Raw genomic sequence first — 25,961 nt, 5'->3', positions numbered from 1 at the left:
CCATTCTCTCTGCCAGAATGTCCATAAAGAACTTATAATCGGCATTCAGCAGGGAGATTGGATGGTGGAAATTAGTCTTTAGTGGGTCTTTTACCGGCTTCAATATCAAAACGATGGTAGCTTCCTTCCAGGATCTAGGGACCACACCTGTTGGACTATAAACTGAGTTAAATAAAGTATACAGTACCGGGGTCAGTTTGTCCGAAAGAAGTTTATAAACTTCATTCAGAAGAGCATCCAGACCAGAGGCTTTATTGTTTTTGACCTCTTTATTTGATCCCTAATCTCTTCTGTGGTAATAGGGGCGTCAAGAGAGACCCAACTAGCTTCAGTTAAAGTAGGCAGGGATTCGCCCCTTATCCAGGAATGTATTTTATCCTGGGGGGGGACCAGATTTTTCTTGTAAAAATCCGAAAAGAGAGAAAGAAGACACTTTTGCAAGTCTTCCACCTTAGTAGATTTATCTCCATTACTGTTGATTATCAATTCATTGATGTTATTTTTTGAAAAATCCGTCCTGGCTTTTCATTCTAAAAGAGCACCTGCTTTTTCCCCATATTCAAAATTTTCCATATTTTTCACAAGCCATTGTGCCCTACATGTCTGGTCCAACAGACTCCTGACCTCCTGCCTAGCCCCCTCCAGTTCTTTCTGAACTTGTGCCAGTCTATCTAAGCTCTCCTGATTGAGATAATTCCTCTCTGCTTCTAATTCCATTATCTTTCCCTCAATAGTATGTAATTCCAAGTCCTTAGCTTGATTTTTGGAGCTTATTAGACTATGCAGCATGCCTCTCAGACTAGCTTTATAAGTATCCCATACATAGTTTATGGTCGTGGAACCCAAGTTTAATAAAAAATATTTTAAAGAGGATGTTCTAATGGACTGAACAATTCCAGGATCGGAAAACATTAATCTGTTCAATGTCCATCTAGTTTGTGGAATGTTACCTTTCTTGAAATACGAAAATGAAACGGGGGCATGGTCAGAGAGGTGGCTGGGTAGAACAGATATCTCACAAAGATTATCTGACACTTCCTTATTAACTAAGATATTAACTAAGATATAGATATAATCTATTCTTGATGAATTCTTGATGAATGATGATATTGTTTACTATAAAATGTGAACCTCTGGTGATCTCCCCTCTTGGCCCTCCAAACATCTACCAGGTGCATGTCATGTAACAGATTTTTCATGGCCCGGCGAGATTGCGGGCCCCTATTACACGGCTCAAATTAGACCTGTCTTGAATGGATTAAGGAGGACATTAAAATCGCCTCCTATTATTAAGGGGGGAGTCGCCTTCATCAATTTATCTTGCAATTTACTAAGATATGAAGGATCATTGAGATTGGGATCGTAATAGGAAGAACAAGCTAATTATAACCCCCCAAAAACCATCTGAGCCAATATCCATCTCCCTGTGTTATCTGTCTGTACAGATTTAAGTACACAGGGTAGCAGGGACTGTTCTAGAGGTGATGGAAGTGTGAAGGAACCAAGATGATTGACAGTAGTGGAGCACTGGAGTGCGGTGCTCTTGGTGAGAGTGGTACATCTTCTCCCCTGAAATACTGAGCTGAACAGCAGACAAGGAGAGATTTGCTCTGTGGGCCTGTTGAACAATAAAGGAAACAGAATCAATGTGCTCTATGAACACCTGCTAGGGGTGGGACTCCATGAGAGGACCGAATGGGAAATAGAATACTGGAATGTTGAGCGCTCCACTGAAAACAATAGCTTGCTGCGGGCTTCTAATGGCTGATAGAATCCCGGAGCATCAACTTTCCAATGTTTAACAAAGGCCTCAAGGGGCCCGAGGGGATTTCAACACCCTTGGGCTCCATGTCGCCTTTGTTTTACAAATTAGAACATTCTGCCATCTAGGGGCAGAAATTTTCCACAGAGCCCTCCGTAGCAGGGTCTACCAGACATGAAAGCCTGCGACCTTCTTACAGGCCCAAGCCGAATGGTGGAGCAGGCCTTCAATGGCCGGTAGAGCCCGCTGCAGTGGCTCTAGGCTATAGGAGATCCTAAAGACTGGGGCACTTTTTCTGGGGCCAGTAAACAGACGGCAAGCAGGACTTGTTCCAGTCGTGGACAAAAAAGAAGCAACTGGAAAATAAACTGTGATTAATGATCTGGCTAAAGGGCAAAAGAAAACGCTGGGTATGTTGTACAAGGTGGAAAGATTGGTCTCTACAATGGAAGTGAGACTTTAGAAAATGGAGTCCAGGGTTGCTGGTGTAGAGGCATCTGTGAAGTTAATGGGGAGTAAGGTGCTTCTACATGACAATTGGATACCAGATACAGGAACAAAGTGTCTCAGGACCGTGGGGGTGGAGACCATGATCTTGATAGACAGCAAAGTGGAAAGGCTTGAAACTGCATGTTAGGGCTGACAACATCCCCATCTTGTGATTTTAGCCAGTGGTCCAGACACCTTTATGGCCGAAGCAATTTGCTCATTTTTTAGGAACATTTGGTTTCTGTCAAGGTCACTAAGGGTGGGTTGATGCAGAATGCTTATAGTCTGCCTTGAAAAGCATCATGCCTACATGCTTCCTTTGGGAAGGTCATAGCTGGACTATCTGATCTAAATCTTCGGGAGTCAGTATCGTGAGTAGCAGCTTTATTGAAGGACTTCCTACACAAAGGTGACAGAAAAATGCTCTTCGTTCCATATTTTGTGACCCTGATTCAATGAGACAGAAGTAAGATGCAAGTTCTTTCCAAATACCTATCACACATAAGCATTTGGGTGGCAATGAGAAATCCAGCGTGGCGTGAACTGTGACGTGCAGACAAGCACAACCTTTTTTTCTGATTCTGATGCTGTGCACTCTTTAATTTAGGTTCCATGCCCTTAAGCCAGAGGTTTTCAAACTGTGGGGCGCGCCCCCCTAGGGGGGTGTGGATGGGTAGCCAGGGGGGCGCAAATCCCTCGGCAATGACATGTAAATGAGGATGGCCTGGAAGTGCGGTGATGTTGATCTGCTGTATTTCCAGGCTGTTCATTTACTCCTTGACATGAGAACTGAGATTAGAGTTCTGTGGGGACGGGGGTCAAAGAGGCTGCTAAAAAAAAGTGTTATGACAGTCATGTAAGTGTCTAATATATTTGCCACATACATGTGCTTACCAAATGCTATACAATACAAGGTTCTTATTTTTATTCATTTTCACATTTCATTATTTTGCCTTTTCTTTTAAAATTGCGTTCAATTAGGAAGGCTCTATGGGTATTTCCAAGTTTAACTTGAATTCTTTATCTGAGTCTCCCACAATCACTATTTCTGCAAGAAAAGAAAACTTGCGTTATTATTTGCCCATTAGACTTCCTGCTAAGGATCCTGTGTGGTGACAAAATGAACAATTTAGGCGATGCACAAACTTTAACATTTGCATAATCCATCATTGTTTTATAGTCATTGGTGTCAAATGTACATGGACATATTTTTAAATCACAAAGAATATTTGAATGTTGTCCTTTGCAGAAGTCTTCAAACTGTGGGCCCGCCCCCCTTGGGGGCATGGGTGGGTTACGAGGGGCACGGAAATGCCTCTGCAAGTACATGGAAATGAGGATGGCCTGCAAGTGTGTGATGTATATTTGCTGCATTTCCAGGCTGTCTTCATTTACTCCAGGCCCTTGAAGTGAGAACTGTGATCAGAGTGCAGTGGGTCAAAAAGGTTGCTAAAAAAAAGTAAAAAGTACGAGTTTTGTGTTTTGACAGTCATGTGAACGCAGTAATAACTTAATTGAAAAATAATTGCAAGTTAAACTAACTGGTGATAAATGCGCTCTTAGGTTATGAAACCTCAGTTAGTGACTACCATCACTCTAGATGTCTGTGTGTGTTAAAGCTGAGCGACACATAATTTAACCCTAATTGGTGCAGAGGAATAGTGACCTTTGTATTTACAGTTAGGGCCACTGGAATTATGAAATTGTGCAGTTTTCGCTTTTTGCTCATAGTAATGGATATCCTGCATTTGCCACATAATTCATCATCTATTGCTGAATAATTTGTAGATATTAACAAAAAAATTGTTTCGAGCTCAAATGGTTCAAAAGTTAAAAAAATTGCAGCAACACATTACCACCACAGTGGAAGGCCCTTTGTAAAGGTTGACTGGTTACCTTTCTGTTACTTATTTCGATATGTGGGGGTTAAACTGGTACTTATGAGGGGAAATATATGGCAGGACAGTGTTAACAAGTATAAAAACTATAAAATAATGTAGCAATGCTATCACAAAATATGCAGCATTATGCATCATAATTCGCCTTTGTTTGCTGCATAATGTAGTCAACCCTGCTGCATAATTTGGCCTTCTCCTGCCGCATAATTCTAGTGGCCCTCTTTATAGTGCTATAAGGTCCCAGCCTATGGCAGAGAGCACTGTGAATATATAAGTCATTATTTTAAAATAGTATTTACATATCCTAAGCTAGGCTGCTACAAAGGGATGCCGTGATTGAGATAATACAACTTCCTAAAAAATTGTACAGCAGGTACTTCTGCCAGGTGTTTGGTGGTCACTGCTGGAAGCAGATGCAGCAGGACTGGAGCCCAGGGGATTCAGGGGCCCACTACATCACAATTATGAATGTGTACCTTTAAAAAAAGGTCATGGGAGCCTATTTTTGTTTCTATCCTTAGGACTGAGTTGCTGGTCTGTCATTGTGGGGAAGAGGTAAAAGATGCATAGGAAATAGCCTGCTACTCAGGACTGCAGTTATCAGTAGTGCAGCAGGTGTATTTGCATTGGGGTCCAGGAGTGTGAGGGGCTCACATCACCCCAATTACGGGGAGCAGTATTTGGAATACTACTTGTTTTTGTTTGAAGCATTTGCTGTTTTATAAGTCTCATATTTGTGCGGTTTATGTGCTATGGAAAAAGTACTCCTGAAATCATCTCATAAGTCCAGCATGCAGCCATGTCCCTTCCACACCCCCAATCCTTTCCATAAAGTTTTGGAGGGGGGCCCGATCGCAAAACATTTTGCTTGGGGGGGCTCGGAGCAAATAAGTTTGAAGACCTCTGCCTTAAGCAGTCAATTGATATAGCCTTAGGTATGGGTAATTGGATATGGAGAGTTTACAAGCCTCACCACATGACCTTTTCCTCTCCCCATCATGAGATAGGGATTGTGGCTTTTGAGAAGGTGTATATTTTAGAAGCCATTTTTCTATTGATTTTAAAAGTGGCAAATCTTAGTCAGTACATAATAAATACAAAAGAAAACGAGTTTTAGAAAGAAGATTGTGATCATACCTTTAGCCATAGGCTTCATCTAAAGCTTTGCATCCACTACCTGTTAGTAAATATTGTTTTTTCAACTCTCTGATGCTTTGAATCTGGTGTTATGTCTTTATTTTCCAAATGTGTTTCAGGCTTCCTGAATATTTGAGTTGTTTGAACATTATGTAGAATGGTTATTCTCTGGCTGTGGTTTCATGACTGTGTACGTTTACAATATGCGTCCTTTGTTCAGAAGTGCCACATAAAATTACCACTCCTACCTTGGGATTAGTGGTTCATTGCATCATGTTACAGTTGGGTACTTTGTTTCGTGTTTTTTCATTTTATTTTGGTTACTGGTTTTACTGGTAGTATATTTAATTTGTATGAGGCATTATATGAAAAGTGTTTTGTTGCACATAATCTTAGCTCAACATTCACTGTATATTAAAGCTGGTATATTTATATTATACTGTAGCTAGGCTCACTCCACAAACCTCCTTTGAGTTAAGACTTTGGTGCTCACTCTAATATACACTCAGAGTGGAGGAAACATAGGTGAGCACCAGCCTCTATTGCAGACTTGGTGTCTTGGAATTTGGGTATCAGGGACCATCAGCTTTTGCCCTTGAGGGAGCATAGTTGGACCTGTGACTGTGTGACCCAAATAACTCTACCTAACACATCTGCATGCAATGCACATGAGTAAACAGAGGGGAGCATAATTAGACACAGACATATATAACACTTTCCAAGCAAAGCCCTAAGGATGTTTGTGAGTTCCAGACATTAGATTTGGATTGAATGTTGCTAGTGATGCTTCTGCTTCCTAGTTGATTATTAGGGGTTTATTATAGATGGAAATCCTAGTTAACCGCTTCGCCGCGGCGGCTTTTCCCGCTGTGCGCGGCAATTTCAAAATTACCGCGTTACGTGACGAGCTGGCCTTGTCATCCGCGCAGGACAGGTAAGCGCGATGACGAGCCCAGCTCGTCAATAGCCCCGAAGGGGTTAAACAGATGAAAGATTAGAACACTGGAAGGTAGGGAGCTCAATTGAAAGAAATGGAGTGCTCCAGGCTTCTAATGACTGGTAGAATCCCGGAGCTCCAACATTCCAATGTTTGCTCACAGCTTTTGCTGTGATCAAAAGGCCTCACGGAGCCCGAGGGGATTTTAATCCCCTCAGGCTCCGTGAGGCCTTTCTTTTACACATTAGAATATTCTGCCATCTAGGTGAGGGTGTTCAATAGCCTTAGAGCCCTCTGTAGCGGGGTCTAAGCCATGGTCATTCTGATATGCATCTTCTATAACTCACATTCTGGAAATCAATTATGCGCAAGGCTGAATTCTGCTTTTTTTGAAGAAGGAGAAAGGAGGGTCAGGAATGTAGAAGAAATGCCCACAAAATGGAAAGACTTTGAAGCCTTCCACTGGAAGCAAGTGCCAAAAAGCATTCCAATCAAATATATGTAAAAAACATTCAAATGAATAGAATCTCTCAAATTGGAGAAGAAAACAGTGGAAGAAAATGGTGCTGAGGAGGAGGCCAGACACAAATACTTCTTGTGAAACACTCTCCTACAGCTGTTTAGGAAGATCTCTGGTTCTGCCGCCAAGAGTCTCAGAATTTAGGATGTGAAGGCTCAAGGTTACAGAACAGCTTTATTGTTGTTTTTCTAGCTGTAGCCAGTACTCTGCTTTTTTAGTACAATAATGGAGTGCAGCAACACCGAGAGCTTTTTTCGCTATGAACTGGTGTTTTCAATTGTTGACACGTTTAAAGGAAGCTCCCAATCTCATCTCTCTGTGAACTTTCGTTAAAACGAGTCCAAAAGGGAACTACTTCGATGAGTGTCTTCCTTGTCTGGCTTCGAAAATAAAGCTACTTTAAAGAGACTTTGCTGACACATTTTTTCATATCTTTTATTGCACTTTGTTACCACGTTGCAAACAATTTCACAAAAACGCTGCAAAAGTAAGCCTAGAGCTGCAGAAAACCGCCCCCCCCCCCAAGATATTTATATATTTACACAAAAACTATCAAAAGCAAATTTGGAAAAAAAAGCAGCAGCTGTGCTACGACTGTCTAGAAAGTTAAAGGGCCGCTGCTCGATCATGGATAAATAGTACAACTTTTCATTTTACGTCACTTTGTGAAACCAACATTCAAGTATTTCTCTCATTGCACAATTATCAAAATTCGATTTTGATTAAATATTACCGTTTCTCACTTTTATTATTTTTTTGTCATGTCTTAACCCTTTCAATGCCGACTTGCTGACAAAGCATTCGCTTTAAAACTGTGGACAGTGAATGAAAGAGGGTTAACACAATGACGAGTGGACTATCATCGACAATAACTTGTGAGCCACAAAACTATGCTTTCCTTTTTTGACATTTTGGTAGGCAGATCTGTGATCCTTTTTTTTACATATATATACCATATATAAATACAAAATATTTAAATAAAGGCCTCCTTGCTATACAAAAAGGACAGGGTATGCTTGCCACCCAACTAAGATTGAATTTCAGTGATTTCAACTTTTGACAATTTCCTTATAGTCTAGTGAGAAGATGGTGCATCATACTAGATGTAAAGTCTTTAATAATCTAATCCTTCGTGTAGCCTAAACAATACCTACTTTGGGAACAATTATATCTTAACTCTGAATTCATTGAATTCACAAAGTAGCCGACATAGTCCTTTGCAAGACTGCGTTGTCTTCGAAGCACACACCGATGTGGTTCTTCTGCGCTACTACCTCTTAGCCGTAACCGTGTTAACATGAGGGTCCAAGTCATTTTCGACCACGTTGTCGAAGCTATCTTTTTCCACACAGTCATTGATAGCTTTGAGGACTAGCCGTAGTCGCCTGTCCATGGCCTCTAAATGTGGCTGGTAGAGGATAGGTGCCACCTTGTCCGTCAGCAGCGATTCTGCCATCAGGTCACTTAGTTTGTACTCTTCCTTCGCCAGCAACTGCAATCGCAAATAAGTCGACTTCCTTATTCTGGAAAGGGGAAGAAAGATACAGAGATCAAGCATTGTCCGAAAGAGGAAGAAGAAATTCAAAGATTCAGCAGTAAATGTCATCCTTCTTTCTAAGAATCTTCCGCAGACCACAGCATACACCGAACATTTTCCAAGAATAGTGTGTTGGAATATAACTATGGTCTTTCAGTGTAATTTTAATATACTGGTCCAAACCACAATATCTATAGCAAGAAATTGACTTGAAAGCCACAGAAATTAGGCAGCTTTGAAATATACCTAAAAAAATTGCTTCATTTCGACATAAAAAAGCAGACCTGGTTTTCCTTTTAATACTCTCAATTGTTATGTACTCTCCCGTCAAAGCTCAGCAATGTCCAAGCCTTCTCTGCCACATGAGCTGCGATCACTCATCGCAAGAATCACCCCCCACCCACACTCTTATATGGTGTACATTTTCAGGATAGGAATGTGGTCAGGGTCCATCCCTCAGAGCATGTGGCTTGCCCATCACATCTTTAGCTTGTTTGAGAAATGGGGGCAGAATACAAGGAGCCCTGATAGACCAAACATTATCTACTAGTTCCCAATACATTATAGATCCTTGGTACCAAACCTTAATGGCTTGTATGTTTAGCACCAGCAGATCAAATATGGCACTCAGAAACCTGAACAGTCATTTCATGAGTGCCTGGTAGAGGCAAGAGAACTCGCCACCTAGCAATCAAGCACTGCACAACCCAGCTCTGTAGGGTACCATAAGGTCAAGAGGCTCATACCTATAAGATCCCAGATCTAATTCTAGGAACATTCTTTCTAGAAATTCTTGGGCCCTGCGCATAAATGAGATGGATAAGGCCTTTATGAATGTGCCCATAGGATGTGCATGCAACTTAAGGGTTGTTATTGAGTGTGGAAGCAATATGTTTTTGACTTCCCTGACACTGACAGAAAAGAGTGGTAATCTTGTATCGTTGAGGCTACCGATGGAGTTGGATCTGTGCATGCTGCCAGTGATCATAAGGCAGTATATCCATGGGGATTTGCGTTGGGATACCGCAGAATAAACAAGGTAATGCTCTAAAATTACGTTCACGTAATCACTAGCACTAGTGGGAAAAGAGTGATCACAGTCCTGTAGTAATTTCTTCTGCATTACTACAGTAAAGTCTAGGCATGCCATAATTTGCCCCGCTACAGACAACATTAACCATATGGACCTAGTATGTAAGTTTTTCTTCAAAGCCTTGAAAATACATCAAAAGTTGTCTACTAGTGCATGGTAACTTTGCCAAGCTACTATTTCATTTGATTTGCAAATTTCTTTCATTAACTTTTCAAGTCAAACGTTTTATGAATGCCGTTTGTCAGGGCACGAATCTCATAACCACACCTAACTTTATAAGGTCAGGTTAACTTTAGAACAATAGACGGTCAAGTGACACCTGTTAGCTCAGTGGTTTGCTGGTTGGTTTTGCCTCTGCATGCCTCTAAAGCACCACACGAAAGGTGAAATACCCCAATCAGAATTTGACAGCCTGTAGAGATTTGGTAGGACCGAGAGATACTCTATTTGATCAAGAATGAAGGTATAGAAGATTGAACTTATTGCATGCTGTCTGTCATGTGACAGACAAATGATGCTTTCTTGTGGACAATTGTATGCAATATGGCCAATTAATTACCAAACCCATTACATACTTCAAAATGTAACAATCAGTGATAATTTCTGCACCATATCTAACTGTAGTTTGTCTACGATCTCTAATTCCTGCTGTAGCTCTTATGTAAATTGATGAAAAAAGGCCAATCAAGCAAATTTTTTAATCATCCGGCAGTTTATTACATCTTGAAGATGCCACGATCCTGAAGAAGAGCATTTTCGGTGTCTACCTACAGCTCCGAAACCCATTATGAAAATTTTAGATGGCACATTTATAGTTCTGTCTAAAAAACTACTGAACTATGTATCAGTGCAGAAAGAAGTTCTGACACTGACAACTATTTATTTAAAATTGGATACCGTTATTTTGTCTCTGCTTTCAATTCGGTTGTGTGATTAATTTTGACAGCGACATCACCTTATGCTTTTCTATATAATGAATAATCAGAGAATAATAATTGCTATGGACACTAGCTTTTTATTGGAAAGCTTAAAGTGCTTGCTAACCCTTAGTTTGGTGAAACTATTTGAGGCAACTCTGGATTTTCACTTAAGACCCTCTGGGACATTTATTTTTAGTATATGTGAAAACAATTATAATTTTATGTGTAACCATCGACATAGATAATTATGGCTTATGTTCCTTCGCTATTCTTTGGAGACAGTGATGGTAACACGTTTCAGCCCTGATTGCAAATACATCCAATTGACTTTTAATGTTATGTATGAGTTACTTGTTAATACATCGAATCCATATAAAAAAAGTTTGAGTTGTCTCTTATTGTATGATTTGTTTCTTATTTTTGTCCTTATTTAGGTTTGCATTAAAATAAAATTCGTCAGTTTCTGGCAGATGCAGTCATTACATGGTAGGGATCACCAGCAGTGAAATTATTAGCTATATACAATATAACAAGCTGTAGTAATTAATTATACTGGGAATATATTCTAAGCCGTTCCTCTAGTCAGTGGAGAATTTAAAGAGGAATGGGGAGATTTTACACTACTACCGACCTTGAAATTAGGTATGAATTCTTGTGGCACTCTATAAAGTGGGAAACAGATATTTCCTGCCGATGTTTTCAATAAACAGATTAACAGAAGAACAATTTGTAGCTTTACAAGGAGGCTCAAACAAAACAAGCAGCTGTTGCTACAAGGTGGATATGTGCAGTACTATTTGTTTCTTGCATTATATTGCATGCATATCGAGCATACATATAGTCGTTCTTTTCTTTTTACCATTACTTAATGCAGTAGGTTATCACTGGATTTTAGTAAGTGGACTTTAGTTCAGGATTGTGCTGATTTATGAGTGTCAAATGCCTGCACATAAAATACTTTGGAAAGTTTTGGACTTTGCAAAAAGTGGGTCTAGTATCAGCAGCCCTTCATAGAAAAAGATAACATCTCACTGCTGGTTAATGGTGATAAAGGGGAACAGGTGAACTGACCCTTCTTGGTATTGATTTATCTTCCCCACATAGAAAAGACTGAGGTGAGGACCTGCCTCCTGCTCCAAACCTTTGCACGGATTGCCTGTACTATACTGTGACCTGCCCACATGCCTCTCATTTGAACTAATCCAGTTTGACTCACCCGCAGCCCACATCATCAGCACCTCCTACTTATTGGCTGTGGTGGCGCTGCAGACTCTACTGATTTGCACCAGTATGTCTTGACGAAAAGGCCGACTGGAGCAGGAAATCATAAGGGGGAGAGACTTGGACAGTTGATTTTTTTAGTAGGGCCTGGAAATTCGAACGCTTTTTTAAAATTGCTTTTAAAATCGCACTGTTATTTTGTAATTTTGATTCACTCACATGAAATTTGTGTTCTAAACTTGGGGGCAGGGCAGACTTACATGCCCTCTGCCGCTTTGGGGAACATTTGCTGTACTTGCTGGTATTAGCGCGAACATTGGGCGCCATCTTTGTTGAAGGTGGGGTTAGCAGGCCAGGCATTGGGCAGACGCGACACCTGACTTCCGGGATAAAATGGTGCCCGCGCAGCGGATTCGGCGATGGCGCGCCGAAGGTGCGCCAAAGGTTAGCCCGTCTGCGCCCGTCCGCGCCGGGCCACTTCGAGGGACGGGGAGCATAGGTAGATCGGGCACCGCACCTCAGAACACACCGACCCGGAGGTACACAAGTAGAAAGCTACGGGATATTGGGAAGAGATCATCAATAAATCAAATGAACAGCACTACCTGCCCCACATCATTACCAGCTATGTTGGAAGGGCCAGTAGGCTGCAGGGCTTGTAAGAATCAATGTGCATTAGAGGAGACCATCTTGGATGTCCCCAAAGCAGGACCGAGTTACCTTTTATGTAATGTCCGTTCACTGACCAAACATGCCATCCCATTCTGGGACATGTTATCCTCACTTACACCTGACATATGTTTCCTGACGGAAACGTGGTTGTCCCCCTATAGGCTACCGGCAATCAACATTGCGATTACGGAGGGGTATAAAATAATTCATCTGGATAGAAGGGGGAAAGTGGGGGAGGGGATAGCAATAGTATTCAAAGAAAGTCTAAAGGTCCAATGGCTAGATACGCTTAGCAATGAGCAGTTAGAGATAGGCCTGTTTAGGGTCAGTAGCCCAGTGGCTGCGACATGGGAGGGCGCACTCTTGTACCGCTCACCAAATTCAAAAGTGAACTTTGTAAATACTGTGACAGAGTTCATCGCTACACATGTTGTGGCTTCCAGGAGTTTTATACTGCTGGGGGATTTTAACTATCATGGGGAAGCCACCCAAGACCCGAAGGTGGGGCAGCTGTTGTCAGGACTGGCTGACATGGGTCTGGGTCAATATGTACAGGGCCCCACACATATAGCTGGCCATACACTGGACAAGATATTTTCAAATAACGAAAATCTATCATTCAGGGACTCTTGGCCCCTGACATGGTCTGATCATTACCTGGTCTCCTTTTGTTGCCCAGAGGCAGTGAATCCGGAAAGGGAACGTCTGTGCAGACTAAAACAAAAAACCCTAAAAACTAGACCCTGGCAGAAACTTGACATAGAAGCTTTTGAAGGAAAGTTTCCGAGCCTCGAAAGGCAGGCCAAGGAAGTAGGGGAGGCCGACACAGAGACATTATTGGCGAATTTCAACCAGGCTCTGACTCAGACACTGGACGCAGTTATCCCGGAAAAAAATAGCAAGCAGGGTTCGAGACGAGTCTCATCACCTTGGCACTCAGGGACTCTAAAAACTGAGAAATCTTCCTGTAAAACTGTAGAAAGAAAATGGAGAAGGACTAAATACGAGAGCGATAAAATAAACTATAAAAAGGCTTTAGCAAATTACCATCACAATATTAAAGGGACCAGATGTACTTTTAACCAGACACAAATTGAACAAGCAGGGAACTCCGTAAAGACACTGTTCAAGATAGTGAAGGGTTTTTCTTCTCCGCAAGCATGTAAACAACAGCCTGTGGAAACACAGGAGCTGTGTGAAGCGTTAGCCACCTATTTTCAGGAGAAGATTGCCCGGATATACGAGAACTTCCCAAAAAACAATAGCCCTTGCGCGGCCATACCGGGCATTCAGAATGGCGAGCCAGTTATGGGTCTCAACAAGTTTGAGCCCATTTCACGGCAGGAGGTCATTCGGCACCTGCAAATGGCAAAGTCTGGGTCCCCGAGCGACGTCTGCCCGCCTTATGTCATGGCTATGATCGAGTCCAGCTGTGCGCCGACCATTCAGGAGATCCTGAACTCTTCAATGGCCAGCGGTTACATCCCCATGATATGGAAGGAGGCCTACGTACGCTCAATCCTCAAAAAACCCTCAGCTGATCCCGCAGTATTGAGTAATTATAGGCCCATATCACTACTCCCTCTGCTGGCTAAAATACTGGAGGCTCACATTAACACCCAAGTGAGACAGTATTTGGAGTCCAACAACATTCTGGACATATCGCAGTCCGGCTTTCGGCCGGGTTTCAGCACAGAGACGGCTATTCTGGCTGTCACGGATTCCATCAGGCGTACGCTGGATTAAGGGAGTTCGGTGATGCTCATTCTGCTGGACCTCTCCGCAGCATTCGATACGGAATCTCATCGTCTGCTGGCGGAGAGGTTCCAGGACTGCGGTATCGGGGATCTGGCACTAAAGTGACTGGTCCTCTTCCTGGCGGATAGGAAGCAACAGGTCATGATGGGTTTATTCAAATCGTCAAATGTACCTATTGGAGAGAGGGGTCCCTCAGGGCTCATGTCTAAGTCCGACCCTCTTCAATATATACATGGCCCCATTAGCCAGAATAGTGCGGCATTATGGGTTTGAAGTCGTCTCATACGCAGACGACACTCAATTGATTTTCCCGATTGGGAAAAATCTGGCGGAGGAAAGAACGCGCTTTGCCCAAGAAATGCTGGCCATCGCAAGCTGGATGGCAGAGTCCTGTCTCCAACTAAATCCGGAGAAAACGGAGCTGATGTTTCTCGGAAAAAGACAGGAAATCGTGCTAGATGACTGGTGGCCTGCAGAACTGGGGGCCGCTCCAGTCCCTTCAAACTCTGTGAAAAGTTTAGGTATACAGCTTGACGAGAACCTGTCGATGAAGAACAATGTGAGTAACATTGTAAGCTCGTGTTATTACAGCTTACGACTGCTGCAGAAAATTATTCCATATCTGCCCCTGAGCCATCACAGAATGGTAGTGCAAGCCCTAGTAATCGGTAGGATCGACTATGGGAATGCACTGCTGGCCGAAGTAGGATCCACACAGTTAGCAAAGCTCCAAGTGATCCAAAATACGGCAGCAAGGATGGTCCTGAATCGCCCACCCGGTACCCCTTCGCTCCCCTTACTGAAGGAACTGCACTGGTTGCCGGTGAAGAAGAGAGCCTTTTTCAAGACCTGCTGCCTGGTCTTTAAAGCTATGAAGGAAATTGGCCCAAAAAATCTACAAGACAAAATTTGCAAATGGACATCAGCTTGTAATTTGAGATCGAATGGTAAAGCCCTACTAGCGATCTCACGTATCTACCGTAATCGCTTGGGAGGTAAAGCCTTTTCGTATGTAGGCCCTAAATATTGGAACTCCCTACCCGAAGGACTGCGAAAGTCTCCTTCATACTTGACTTTCAGGAAACATCTTAAAGCCTTCCTATATTGTTGATTCACTCAGGTATCCTAACTTTCGCTCTCAGGAAAAAGGACTAGGGAGCGCGGAGATGCCCCCGGGTGATTCAGGCGCTTTACGAAAACCCAATAACAATAACATAACAATGGAGTGTAATTTAGAAATGTCAGCCATCTTCACAAAGGCTGAAATCTCCCAAATTTGTCATAGCATAAAAATTGCCCACGACTAGATTATTTATTCCGTAGATTGGCAAGGTGGCTCCTATTACCTAAGAAGAGCATGATGATATTTTGCTGGAGGAGCATAATTTTGCTACTTTCTTGTGGGAGTAACTATGGAGTGGATACATCCACGAGTAAACAACATGTTTTGGACTGGCGCCCTGGGCATTAAAGGGGCATGGGACATGGTATGTCACCTTTTTGCTTGTCTATGCATTTATTCCTCTATAGCCCTCTATTTCACTTATTGTGGTTGCCTTTGTAATATTGCTGAGTTCAACTGAGTAAGAAGCAGAATAACTGAAAGAATCAGTATTTTTAATACCACACGATTTATGTTATTATATATCACTTTTATATGCTTCAAACAATGGGGGCCTGATTCACAGAACTAATTTAAGACAAAATCCTAAACTTACTACCATTTTGGTATTCACAGACGGCACTTATTCATTTTGGTATTCACAGAAGGCTCTTACTCATTTTGGTATTCACACAAGTTAGGAGTCCTAACTTTAGGACTCCTGAATGACTTCTGTGAATACCGAAAGTCTTAAAGTTAGGATTTTTCTCAGTTTAGGAGTCCTAAAGTTAGGATTCCTAACTTCTGTGAATACCGAAATGAGTAAGTGCCTTCTGTGAATACCAAAATGGTAGTAAGTTTAGGATTTTGTATTAAGTTAGTTCTGTGAATCAGGCCCTGTGGGTTTACTGCTGACATTTCAGTGCTGTTGCCCGATGAATCTTGCCTTGTGGAGCCTGCACCTCAGGTTTGCTCACCGCGTATGGAATGGGAAGAAAAGATGTGGTGGGCATAGGCCGTAGGTCTCTGCACCCCTAGAGGACATGAGATGCATTAGTTTGTTCAGAAATATCTGCTCATGAGTATGTTGACTTTTTTTTAACCAGTATGTAGAAAGATAATGTTATTATTGGTGTATTTATTAAAGTTTGTGATAAGCTGTTGTCTTGCACAGTGTACTGTGTCATTTCCCTGATAATGCCTCGTGAGCCAAATAAGAACCTTTTATTTTTAGGGACCTGGGCCTTAAAGCCCACTATAGAATGTCTGGAAACGGTCATTATAATTTTCTCTCTGTTTTATCACATGTGAAATGTATGCCTTGTAAAAAAACAAATGTAAAGTGTTCGCCACTAGGGACAAATATTGCCTCCTACGTCACTGAAAATGATGCACACCACGTCATCAACGACGTTCAATGGATGGCGTGTTAACTAAACCATACCAGCTGAAAACGTACCTGCAGCATTGATTCAAAGGCACAAGGATGGACAGCTCGTCGTGTGAATACTTCCCATACCTGTGAAAAGAGAAAACAGTCACAGCACATGAGGAAAGGTGGTTAGATGTGTCACCTGCAGCACAAACATGCGACTACCATATCACAGCAATAGATATAATGAATTGACTTAAAATGGAGCATCTGGCTCAGTGATACCAACGGAGGAAAATTAAATCCGAGCTCTGAGAAAAGATGAGGGGGAGGAGCTGGGAAGGATGCACTTTTGACTCTGGGATCGCTCCTTATTACGTCGGCTCCGGGCCACACATACACAGATAAGCAGGGGCAGCGCAGCGCAGTCTCTTCAAAATTCAATTGTAATTTCACAGACTGAAAATTGAAAATGTGTCCCTGTTATCTCCCTACAAGCACCGAGAAGGTGAGAAAATGAGAGAGGCTTCGCTTGGCCCTGCGGACTGTGAGTTTCAACATTTTCTACACATTAAACTGAAAGTTCTGGGTATAGCTCGTCAATACTAGCGATAACTTGCAAAAGTTTTTGCCGACTAAGCCCCCTTTGGAGCCAACTACAAAGTTTTTATAAACTACTTTTGCAAAGAGCAGGAAAAATGAAGTTCTATGTGGTGGAAATAAAAAAAAAAGTTATGTACCACGGAAACTCATAGGCGAGGAGCGAACAGCGCCTTTTAATCAAACTTGGCCCCGGGGCAAAAAAGGGCAAATAGACTGCAAATCATTCTTCCGCTTGAACAATACGGAAGGAGGAAACACAACAAAAGTTCATATCCCATGAATGGTTTAGCTACAGTAGGAAATGTAGGCAAATTCATTATGGAACAGTTGATAAATAAACGTAACGTGCTTCTTTGCTTACAAATCATGTTACACGCGAGCAAAGATGTTCCCAAAAAAGTCCCTTAATGACCTTTCTTTCAAAAAGCAAGCCAAATAGTTTTTTTTCCAACATATGCATAAAAGGAAACATATTTTCCCTCAAACATGTATATCTTTTTAATTCCTATTACATAAACGTAGCATACATATTGGGAAATTTGCTTACTCCAAGATTTAGCAGTATATTAATTCTGTTTCCCCATTTCCCCTTACACTAACAGCAAAAATGGTACAAATGGGTGTGTTACTTTGCATAGCATTAGTGTATTGGTCTGTATTATGGGCAGGGTCACTGGAATTATGTGCCAATGGAGAACCAATTGAGTGGCAATGTTAATTAAATCATTTAGCAAGAAAGGCAAATTATGCAGCACAATAAGGCAAATTCTGTGACTGTATGATTTCACTGCTTTCACATTTAAACACACATTATTACTGCCTGAGCAAAGGCTCCATTTCATCAGTACCACTTTAGTACCTGAATACAGTAATCAGAAATCAAAAGGTGAACAGTTAACCTTTCCATAGGGCCTGCCACTGCGTGCCAACACAAGTGCCTCTTTTTTAAATAACCTTATGAGTTAGAAGCACAATTCTTCTGCATATTTTTCCTAAGCAAACTCAAAGCTAGTGGGCCTGCAGCACTGATTGTGTCACCCACATGAGTAGCCCTAAAATGGTGTCTCAGGCCTGCCACCGCAGTGCCTGTGTGCAGTCTGTGGACTGCCATGTCCTCCTGGTCAGTGCCCCCACTGACCAGGCCTAACCCTTCCCTTTCTGTACACAGCGGACACCCCTATAGAAGGCCCAGGTTACCCCCTTGGGCAGGGTGCAGTGTATGTGCAAGGTAGAGCATGTACTACTGCAGGTGACATGCTCTGGTAGTGAATTACAGCCATTTTCGTTTTTCACTATTGTAAGGCTATCTTGCCCCATAGGCTATCATGGGGAATGCTGGCTACAGCGGCTACCAGCATGTCTTCCCATAAGAGCAAGTTAGAACATAAAAGTATGGTATCCCTGAACTCAGAATTTAATAACACATCTTTTAGGAAAGGTTGTTTTTAAATCCTGTGTTTGAGAACAGCACTTTTAGAAAGTTGCTGTTCTCTTGTCTGTGTGCCTTGGCCTGTTTGTAAATTGACTGTCTGGTTTGAGAGTGACAGAGGCTGAGAGCCCCCAGGAGGCTGGCTGAGTCAGCCCTAGGCTGAATGACTGCATCTGCATCTTGAGTGGTTGGAGGGGATAGCACCTCGGCCTGAATAGGGCTGTGCCTGCCTTCCACAATGCTTGCTCCGCCTCCTGCTGGGCGGTTGGCGACCCTGCCCCTCTCCCTGAAGGGAAAGGAGAGGCCAGGAAAACAAAGTGCTCAAGGAACACCCAGAACTGGTTCAGACCAGGCTCAGAGCCCTCCTGCACAAAGGGATCAAAGACTTTTAGGGATATAAGTTCAGGACCCCTGACTACAGAAAATTAGATCACCCTGGAATCAAGAAGGAACCTCTGCCAAGGAGAAAGCTGAAACCGAAGAAGGAAGACTGTCCTGCTGTTGCTCTGCTGGTCTGACCAGCTGTTGCTTTGCTGCCAAGGAAAGGGGAAGGACTTTGCTTTGTGCTGTGTCCCCTTGCTTGAAGGAATCTCCAAGGGACTGAGAACAGCTGGCTCTCTGTTAAGAAGTCCCAGGGCCAAAAGGATTTCACCCCCCAGCTTCCCTGAACTCTGCTGAGAGAGTTCTGTCCTTCCTAGAGTGCTTGGGCCAGTTGTGGTGCCTCTGGAAGTTGTACCTGTGTTGGGAAGCTGGAAACCAAGATTTTAAAGACTTTCTGCAAGTTTTGTCGCATCGCTCGCTTGTGGAGCGCATCCCCGTCAGTGCGAGGAAATTCCCGCTGCTACGAAGGCCGAGATCGTCGCAGCGCCTGTTGCCACTGCCAGAGTCATCGCATCCTTCGTTTGCGGGACGCACCAGTACGGTGCGGGAAGATTACCATTGCTGCGAGAGTCGTCGCAGAGCCTGCCGTCACTGGGTGAGATCGTCGCACCGCTTGCTTGCGGACCGCATCACGTCGCTGCGAGCATCGTCGCAGAGCCATCGCATCAAGGAGCTGCGAGAGGAAGATCGCCGCTGGACCGCGCATCGTCGCCCCGGAGATCGTCGCAGCTCCAAAGATCATCGCATCGTGCCTCTTGTGAGCTTCTTCCCTAAGGAACCTCCGCACCGGAATCCATACAAGGTATTGCATCCCTCCCCGTACAGACTGGAGTCACCGCAACATGCCCGCTACATTGAGCGGGGTTGTCACATCGCCTCCCCAAGGTCTCAGGAGTGACGCATCGCTTGTTTTCCACCGCACCAGCTTCTGTGTTGGAACTTTGTCGCATTTAAAGGTACTGTTGGCTAAACGTGACGCAACTCTGAACTTTTCACGCAACTGTGGATTATTTTATCGCAACGTTAAGAACTCTCTCGCAACCATAATCTTGAACTGTGTATGTTGGATTTTAGTTGTTTTGGTCTTGTGTAGTTTAGATTAAATACCTTTATTTTTCTAAACTGTTGTGGAGTCAGTTTGTGGTGTTTTCACTGTGTTACTGTGAGTGTTGGTACAAATTCTTTACATATTGCCTTTGATAAGCCTTGACTGATCGTGCCAATCTACCCAGAGGGTGAGCAGAGGTTATCTAAGAGTGTTTCCTTCTTACCCTGACTAGAAGCAAGGGTCCCTATTTGGACAGTGGTACCTACCTCTGCCAACTAGAGACCCCTGGTTCTAACAGTTACATTCAATTTATTTAGAGTATTGCTGTATGATAAGTAACTACAGGCTACCAGCAAATCAAATAATTTATCTGGTACCCTCCAGGTGTAACTGGGCAAGTTTGAGAAGGATTTGCATTTTTAACACGTAAATACATATCACAGAAATCACATACTCTGAGGTGAAATAATGCTCCTTGCAAAAATTACATCTATTGAGACAGACCACTCCTTGTGATTTATGCGGAAATATGTCGAAGGGTTAGATTACAAACAAACAAAAGGGAGATAATTGGATGCATGTTGATTCATTAAAAAAATTATAATCAAGCAAGGGAATGTCCATCCATGCTAATGTGGATGGTCTGGCTAGACATGGGTATGAGAGGATAATATGTGTATACAGCAAGGGAATCTTTGGATTATACCAGAATCCTCATAGATATATCTGGTAAAATTTGACTTGGAGGACAGCTCATGATATTTGCCCACTTCCATACTGGCCATCTCAGATTTGCTCGAAACATTTGCCAATGTTATTCACTGTAGATGAGTGAAATTAAATAATAGTTCTCTTGCACAACCTCAGTGTAACCTGGTCCATCCCATGATGGTGCAGAGTGCATCTTTATACATTTGAAGGAATCTATTCCTCAGCATAGATTACTGAAGTATTATAGGGCATTTTAAAACATATCCACCAGACCAGAAATTAAATGTACATCTTACGTGTTTTATTATTTTGATGACATGAGTACAGGAGCATGTTAAGGCTGCCCGAATACCTTTGAGATGCTCAGTGCATCTGGGAGAAGTACATGAACAAAACCTATTGAACAGGATGAGGATAATCTGCAACAGCAACAAGGAGTATGCAACTTGTGAGCTTTAACAAAGACAATTTACATGTACCCATCCACAAGCAGACATGACCCTGGTGCATAACTGACCTAAAAAACAGCAGAATGTAATTGTGGGGTATGTACGGGGGGGTTTTACCCAAACATAGTCACTGGGACCTGGGTTTAATATGTACTGAGAGGAATGTAATTGTAGCTTGACCCAATGGAAGTATATTTTTTGTGAAGGTAAGTTCATCTTCGTCAAGCCTCCAAATCTAGTATTCTTTGGCTGTTAAGGCACGTGACCTACACGTACCTGAACACTCTGTGCTCAGCAGCATCAACTGTTGGGCTGTGCTTGTGTCCAACATGCGTGCATCTCCACCACTTTCTATTTTTTACAGGAGCACATGTAAATGTAGCGTATTGTCTCAGGTCCTGGTGATCAGCCTAATAATGATAATCTCCTGGGTTTCAGACTCAGCTCATGCATGCGAGAGACCTGTCTTAATGCTTTTTAAAATTAACAAAGTATTTCAGGATAGATATTTACCCTCTTCCATTATCTAAATGAATAATGAAGGTCTCGTTGCCAAATTTCTCAAATGTTTCATAGTGATGACGATCCATATTTCCTAAAACAAAAAAGTATATTTCATTAATACAAATATTAAGCTTGAGATAGAAAACAATTAGCAAATTCGAAAAAGCCTAGTAGAAGTAATGAAAAGAACAGTCAATGGTCAGAATAAAAGCTTGGTGGAATAAAGCTCCCTGAAATTAGGGGTGCGCGTAGTTCGCGAAGTAGCGCTACGCAAAGCTACGCGAAGTGCACTTCACACTACGCGACCTACGCGTAGCACTTCGCGAACTGCGTAGTAGCATGTTCGCACTGTGCAAGATGTCATTTTCAATGATTGCACAGTGCGGACAAGCATCAGGCACTGTGCAATCATTAAAAACGGCATCTTGCACAGTGCGAGCTGTACTTTTCTGCCGCTTGAGTAGATTTTTACTCGAGCAGCAGCTTTCTCAACGCGGACTGGTAGTTTCTCATCGCGAGCGGTCGCGAGCATGCGTGACCACTCACAATGAGAAACCTGACCTCCCCGCATTGAGAATCTCGCCGGGAGGTTTATTTTCCATGCTCGCGATCGCGAAGAAGGAAAAAGTCTCGCGAGGATGTCATTTTGCTTGCTCGCTGTCGCCAACTTGACGTTGAGGACCGCGAGCAGCAAGAAAAAAATGACCGCTGCACTACGCTACGCATGTTTGCACTGTGCTACGTGCTGCTTGCGTAGTGCGAAGTTGCGCAAACTTCACAAACTACGCAAGCACAGCGTAGTGCTGTGAACAGGGCTACCTGAAATTCGACGTGACTAGAAATACCTGTTTCATTTCCATTAAGCAAACTCTATATTCTTATAATGTATGTCTTTGAGTGTATAGTAGGAACAAAACTGAAGCTCCAATCGCAGGTGAATGTGTGTCGGTACCATATAAAAGCTGATGTTGTTTGATGTGCATACACCTCCAGGTCACTTTGTGCCACAGTGAGAGACATGAAGCGCATTCATCATGGTGTCGGGCCAGTTAAATCTGAACAGACCCCTCAGTGAGGAGATGAGAGTGATGCTGTGGTACCAAGATCAAAGGGTCAAGTAGCTGATATCAGAGACTGACACTTCTTCAACACTAGATTGAAAAGGACTGGAATTGTGTGGGAAATGGATTTTGTTGGCTACGACCCCACTGGCCAGTTCGGGAAGCTGTGGTAGGTGACAGGAGTCCAGCAAAGAATTGCCATTACTATAACCGATGAACGTACGCCGCACTGGTGTGAGAAGTGATTCGATATTGTGGTTCAGTATTATCAAGGATAATAGTATATTCGGTTTGAAACAGCCAACGTATTAAGGTCAGGTTTTTGGGCCATTAAGCTGTCGCAAGGGGTCCGTTTCTTGGCAGGTCACAGGCGGAACTGATCTATATACAGTTTAATAATTTTGTCATATCAGATACTGTTATTAGTCCGCCCGCTCGAGTCCTAATTCACTGAAATGTGGGGCTTGCAGACCTGTGTATTGTTTCATCTGTGACCATGAAAGAAATACTTTACGCCTTGAGAATGCTCACTGGCCAGGCACCCTATCTCAAAAATGTGGGCTCTTTTCAACATTAGAAAGAACTACCCTGGATAACACTGAAAGACAATAAAGAATCACTTCTCACCCCAAAGTGGAGTATAATGGTCATCAAAGATACTAGTCAATAGTGGTGCTGTGTGTGACTGCCACCTACTAGTCTGTATGTGGTACCCCCTTACAGATCCAGATGATGACGACAAGAAAGGGTAAAGTCGTGCCTGGTCTGAGAAGAGGGAGCAACAGAGCTCCCATAGCCCAACTCGGCATTGCAAGCTTGTGACGCCAAGGAAGCATGATGGTAGCAGGTGACAGACCTCGTGTAGCCCTGCAAGCACTTCCTAATCATTTGGACCCCATGTCACTCAGACATCTTTAGTCACCAGTAATCTTTACAGATGGCAAGTAATGCATTCTTCCTTAATAAATGTGCTTTTGAAATCTGGAATTGCTTCTTGTAAGAGATAATTGCCCGATTTTGAGGGGGAACATATAATCTCCTATGCATCATACAATTTACACACCGCTTGCAAATCTAAATATATTGAAGGCCTAGGTGAAATTTAAATTACAGCAGTGTAATTTGCATAATTCCAGAAACTTCAAGCAACGCTTGCTATGCAAAATGTCCGAAATTATGCATTTATGCCATACTGCTTAATTCATTGTAAAAATATAGCAGGGGAGTGAGAGAATATTTGCAAACAACCAGAATGCCAGCATCTCTTGCTCGCAGCAACTGTGTGTTTTTGCACTATATTGTTTGTGTGAAAGTTATCCACGATAAAGAATTAACACAAAGACACATTTCCTGGCAAAATATAGCACCAAATGGCAGATTTGAATTCCTTGTAATTCTCATAACTTCGCATACTTTTCCTGCAATCTCTCCAAATTATGCGAAGCAAATTACAATGACAAACCCCTCGTAGAGCTCATGTACCCCCAAGAACATATGATAAATGTATCCTTGCACCCACATTTTTCAAATCCAAATTCAAGAAAATCATTGTAGGTACAACATTAGCAACATCATGCTAACATTGATATTATCAATGTATATGATTATCCCTCATTTAATGTCTCCTCATGAAGATCGTCTCTAACTCTTAAGTAGGTTATTCACTTTACCAACTTCACTGCTCCTATCCACTTCACTACGCGCTCACAGGTTGATTTCACACTGGTTATATTTGAAGAAAACTTTCACCTGCTGGTCCTAACAGTTTTAGGGACCTAAATATTCATTGCACAAGGAATGAAAGTACAAAATATTCGTCACCTACAATCAAACAACATCCCAATAAGAAAAAACTTGAAAACGTATCGGGGAAACAAAACAAAGTTCTAGGTTTGCAATTATGGAATGACTTGACATCCCACTACTAAACCTGATATAATGTGACACCTTACTGGTAACTAAGGAGGTGCTTCATGCAAACACATTTTACATCAGTATTATAAAAGCAGAATTATGGAGGTGATTAGTGGCAGGAATATTTCTGCATATTTGTTGTGTTGCATTTTTTGTGTAATGTGTTGTTTTTATGATGCCTTATAACAGTGTGTTTCTGTTGTGTTGTACAGTACAGAGGGGGTTGTGTTGCATATTGGTTTGATGGTTTTGTGGTGCTCTGTGGCTTTTGTTGTGTTGTTATTTTACTTTGTATTATGGTACTGTGTTGTGTTCTTTTGTCTCTGTGATTACTTTAGATGTGTCAACAAATGTTAGTATGTTTTTTAGCCAAAAGCAGCAAACCTCTTTGAAGTTCTGGTGCACAACAACCATTTACCACTACCTACGTTCCTAAAACAACTTTTCTAAAGTTATCTAACTGTTTAGGCCAACTGTGGTAGAGACCATAGAATTTGCGCTTGCTGTGTTGACAATATGAAACCTCGTCCTACATCACTCACGTGAGCTTTGAAGATGCTCCTATCCAATCAAAATTCCATCATCTACTAATTCAATCAATGGGACCCTTTCACCCCACCAAGAACAAGCAGGGATTCTTCAGGTGCATACAAACACCTAGGAACTGAAGGAACCCACATCGAACATAATAAGGGGTAATGGAACCCTGAGGTGGGAAAAGGACCCAGGTAGGAGGAAGAAAATAATACTCGCTGGAGTGGGATTTTTGTTCCTTTTTGAACATTTTGAACCCATTCATGATTTCCATGTTGTACGCACCCCTACAAGTCAATTGCAATACTACTAAGCTACCTTTTCGCACCAAGCCGCATCCACCACCCCTTCTGTTTATTTCACATTGTGGCCTCTTCCAAGGAGGTGCACTGCTAGTGCATCTCGTCCCTTTGAAGACGTGGGGCAGGTTGCATAGATTTGCACTGGCGCAAACAATGAATCAAAAGCTCTTTTGCTTTCTTATTGCTATTAAAGCATATGGAGCAACTCTAGTATGAAGTACATAAAGATTTATGGACAAGATAGTGTGCACACTCTAGCTGTTATGTTTTCTACTGTGTCTCAAAAGCAAATGATACAATATTGCTGCCCTTTCTAAAACATGAAAGTGTAAACTAGGTCTTAGGCAATATCACTGGGCTTCTTATCATACTTTCTTTTTACTTTTCCAATCTTTATTTCGGCCATTTGGCCATAAAAGAAAACAGTACACATATACAGTTACAATAAGTCAAAACATTAAAACATTGGAAGTACATATGTTAAAAATACTATAAAAACTGTGCGTCTAAAATTTTAAGGGGGACCCAACACCTTTAAAATACGGTTGCGCGTATGCCAAACATTGGTAAGAAATTTTGATACTGCGAGGACAGTTGGGCCAGAGAG

The 25,961-nt window shown here is 42.4% G+C and overlaps 1 protein-coding gene across 1 annotated transcript in view; it reads right to left on the bottom strand.

The window, feature by feature from the left end:
* Positions 1–7,152: 7,152 nt before the first annotated feature.
* Positions 7,153–25,961, bottom strand: part of LOC147666518 (extracellular serine/threonine protein kinase FAM20C-like) — a gene marked incomplete at its 5' end in the record, with an annotated part of 82,311 nt that continues 63,502 nt past the window's right edge. Inside the window, 3 exons of the mRNA XM_086949017.1 lie at positions 7,153–8,266; positions 16,506–16,565; positions 21,553–21,634. Of these exons, the coding sequence (XP_086805143.1) occupies positions 8,014–8,266; positions 16,506–16,565; positions 21,553–21,634 (395 nt within the window). The remainder of the gene's footprint in view (positions 8,267–16,505; positions 16,566–21,552; positions 21,635–25,961) is intronic.

The sequence above is a fragment of the Lissotriton vulgaris genome, unplaced genomic scaffold (assembly GCF_964263255.1).
Source record: "Lissotriton vulgaris unplaced genomic scaffold, aLisVul1.2 SCAFFOLD_1040, whole genome shotgun sequence".
NCBI classification, from domain to species: domain Eukaryota; kingdom Metazoa; phylum Chordata; class Amphibia; order Caudata; family Salamandridae; genus Lissotriton; species Lissotriton vulgaris.
Note: the sequence above shows the minus strand (reverse complement) of the source record. Positions and strands in the feature narration are given on the sequence as shown.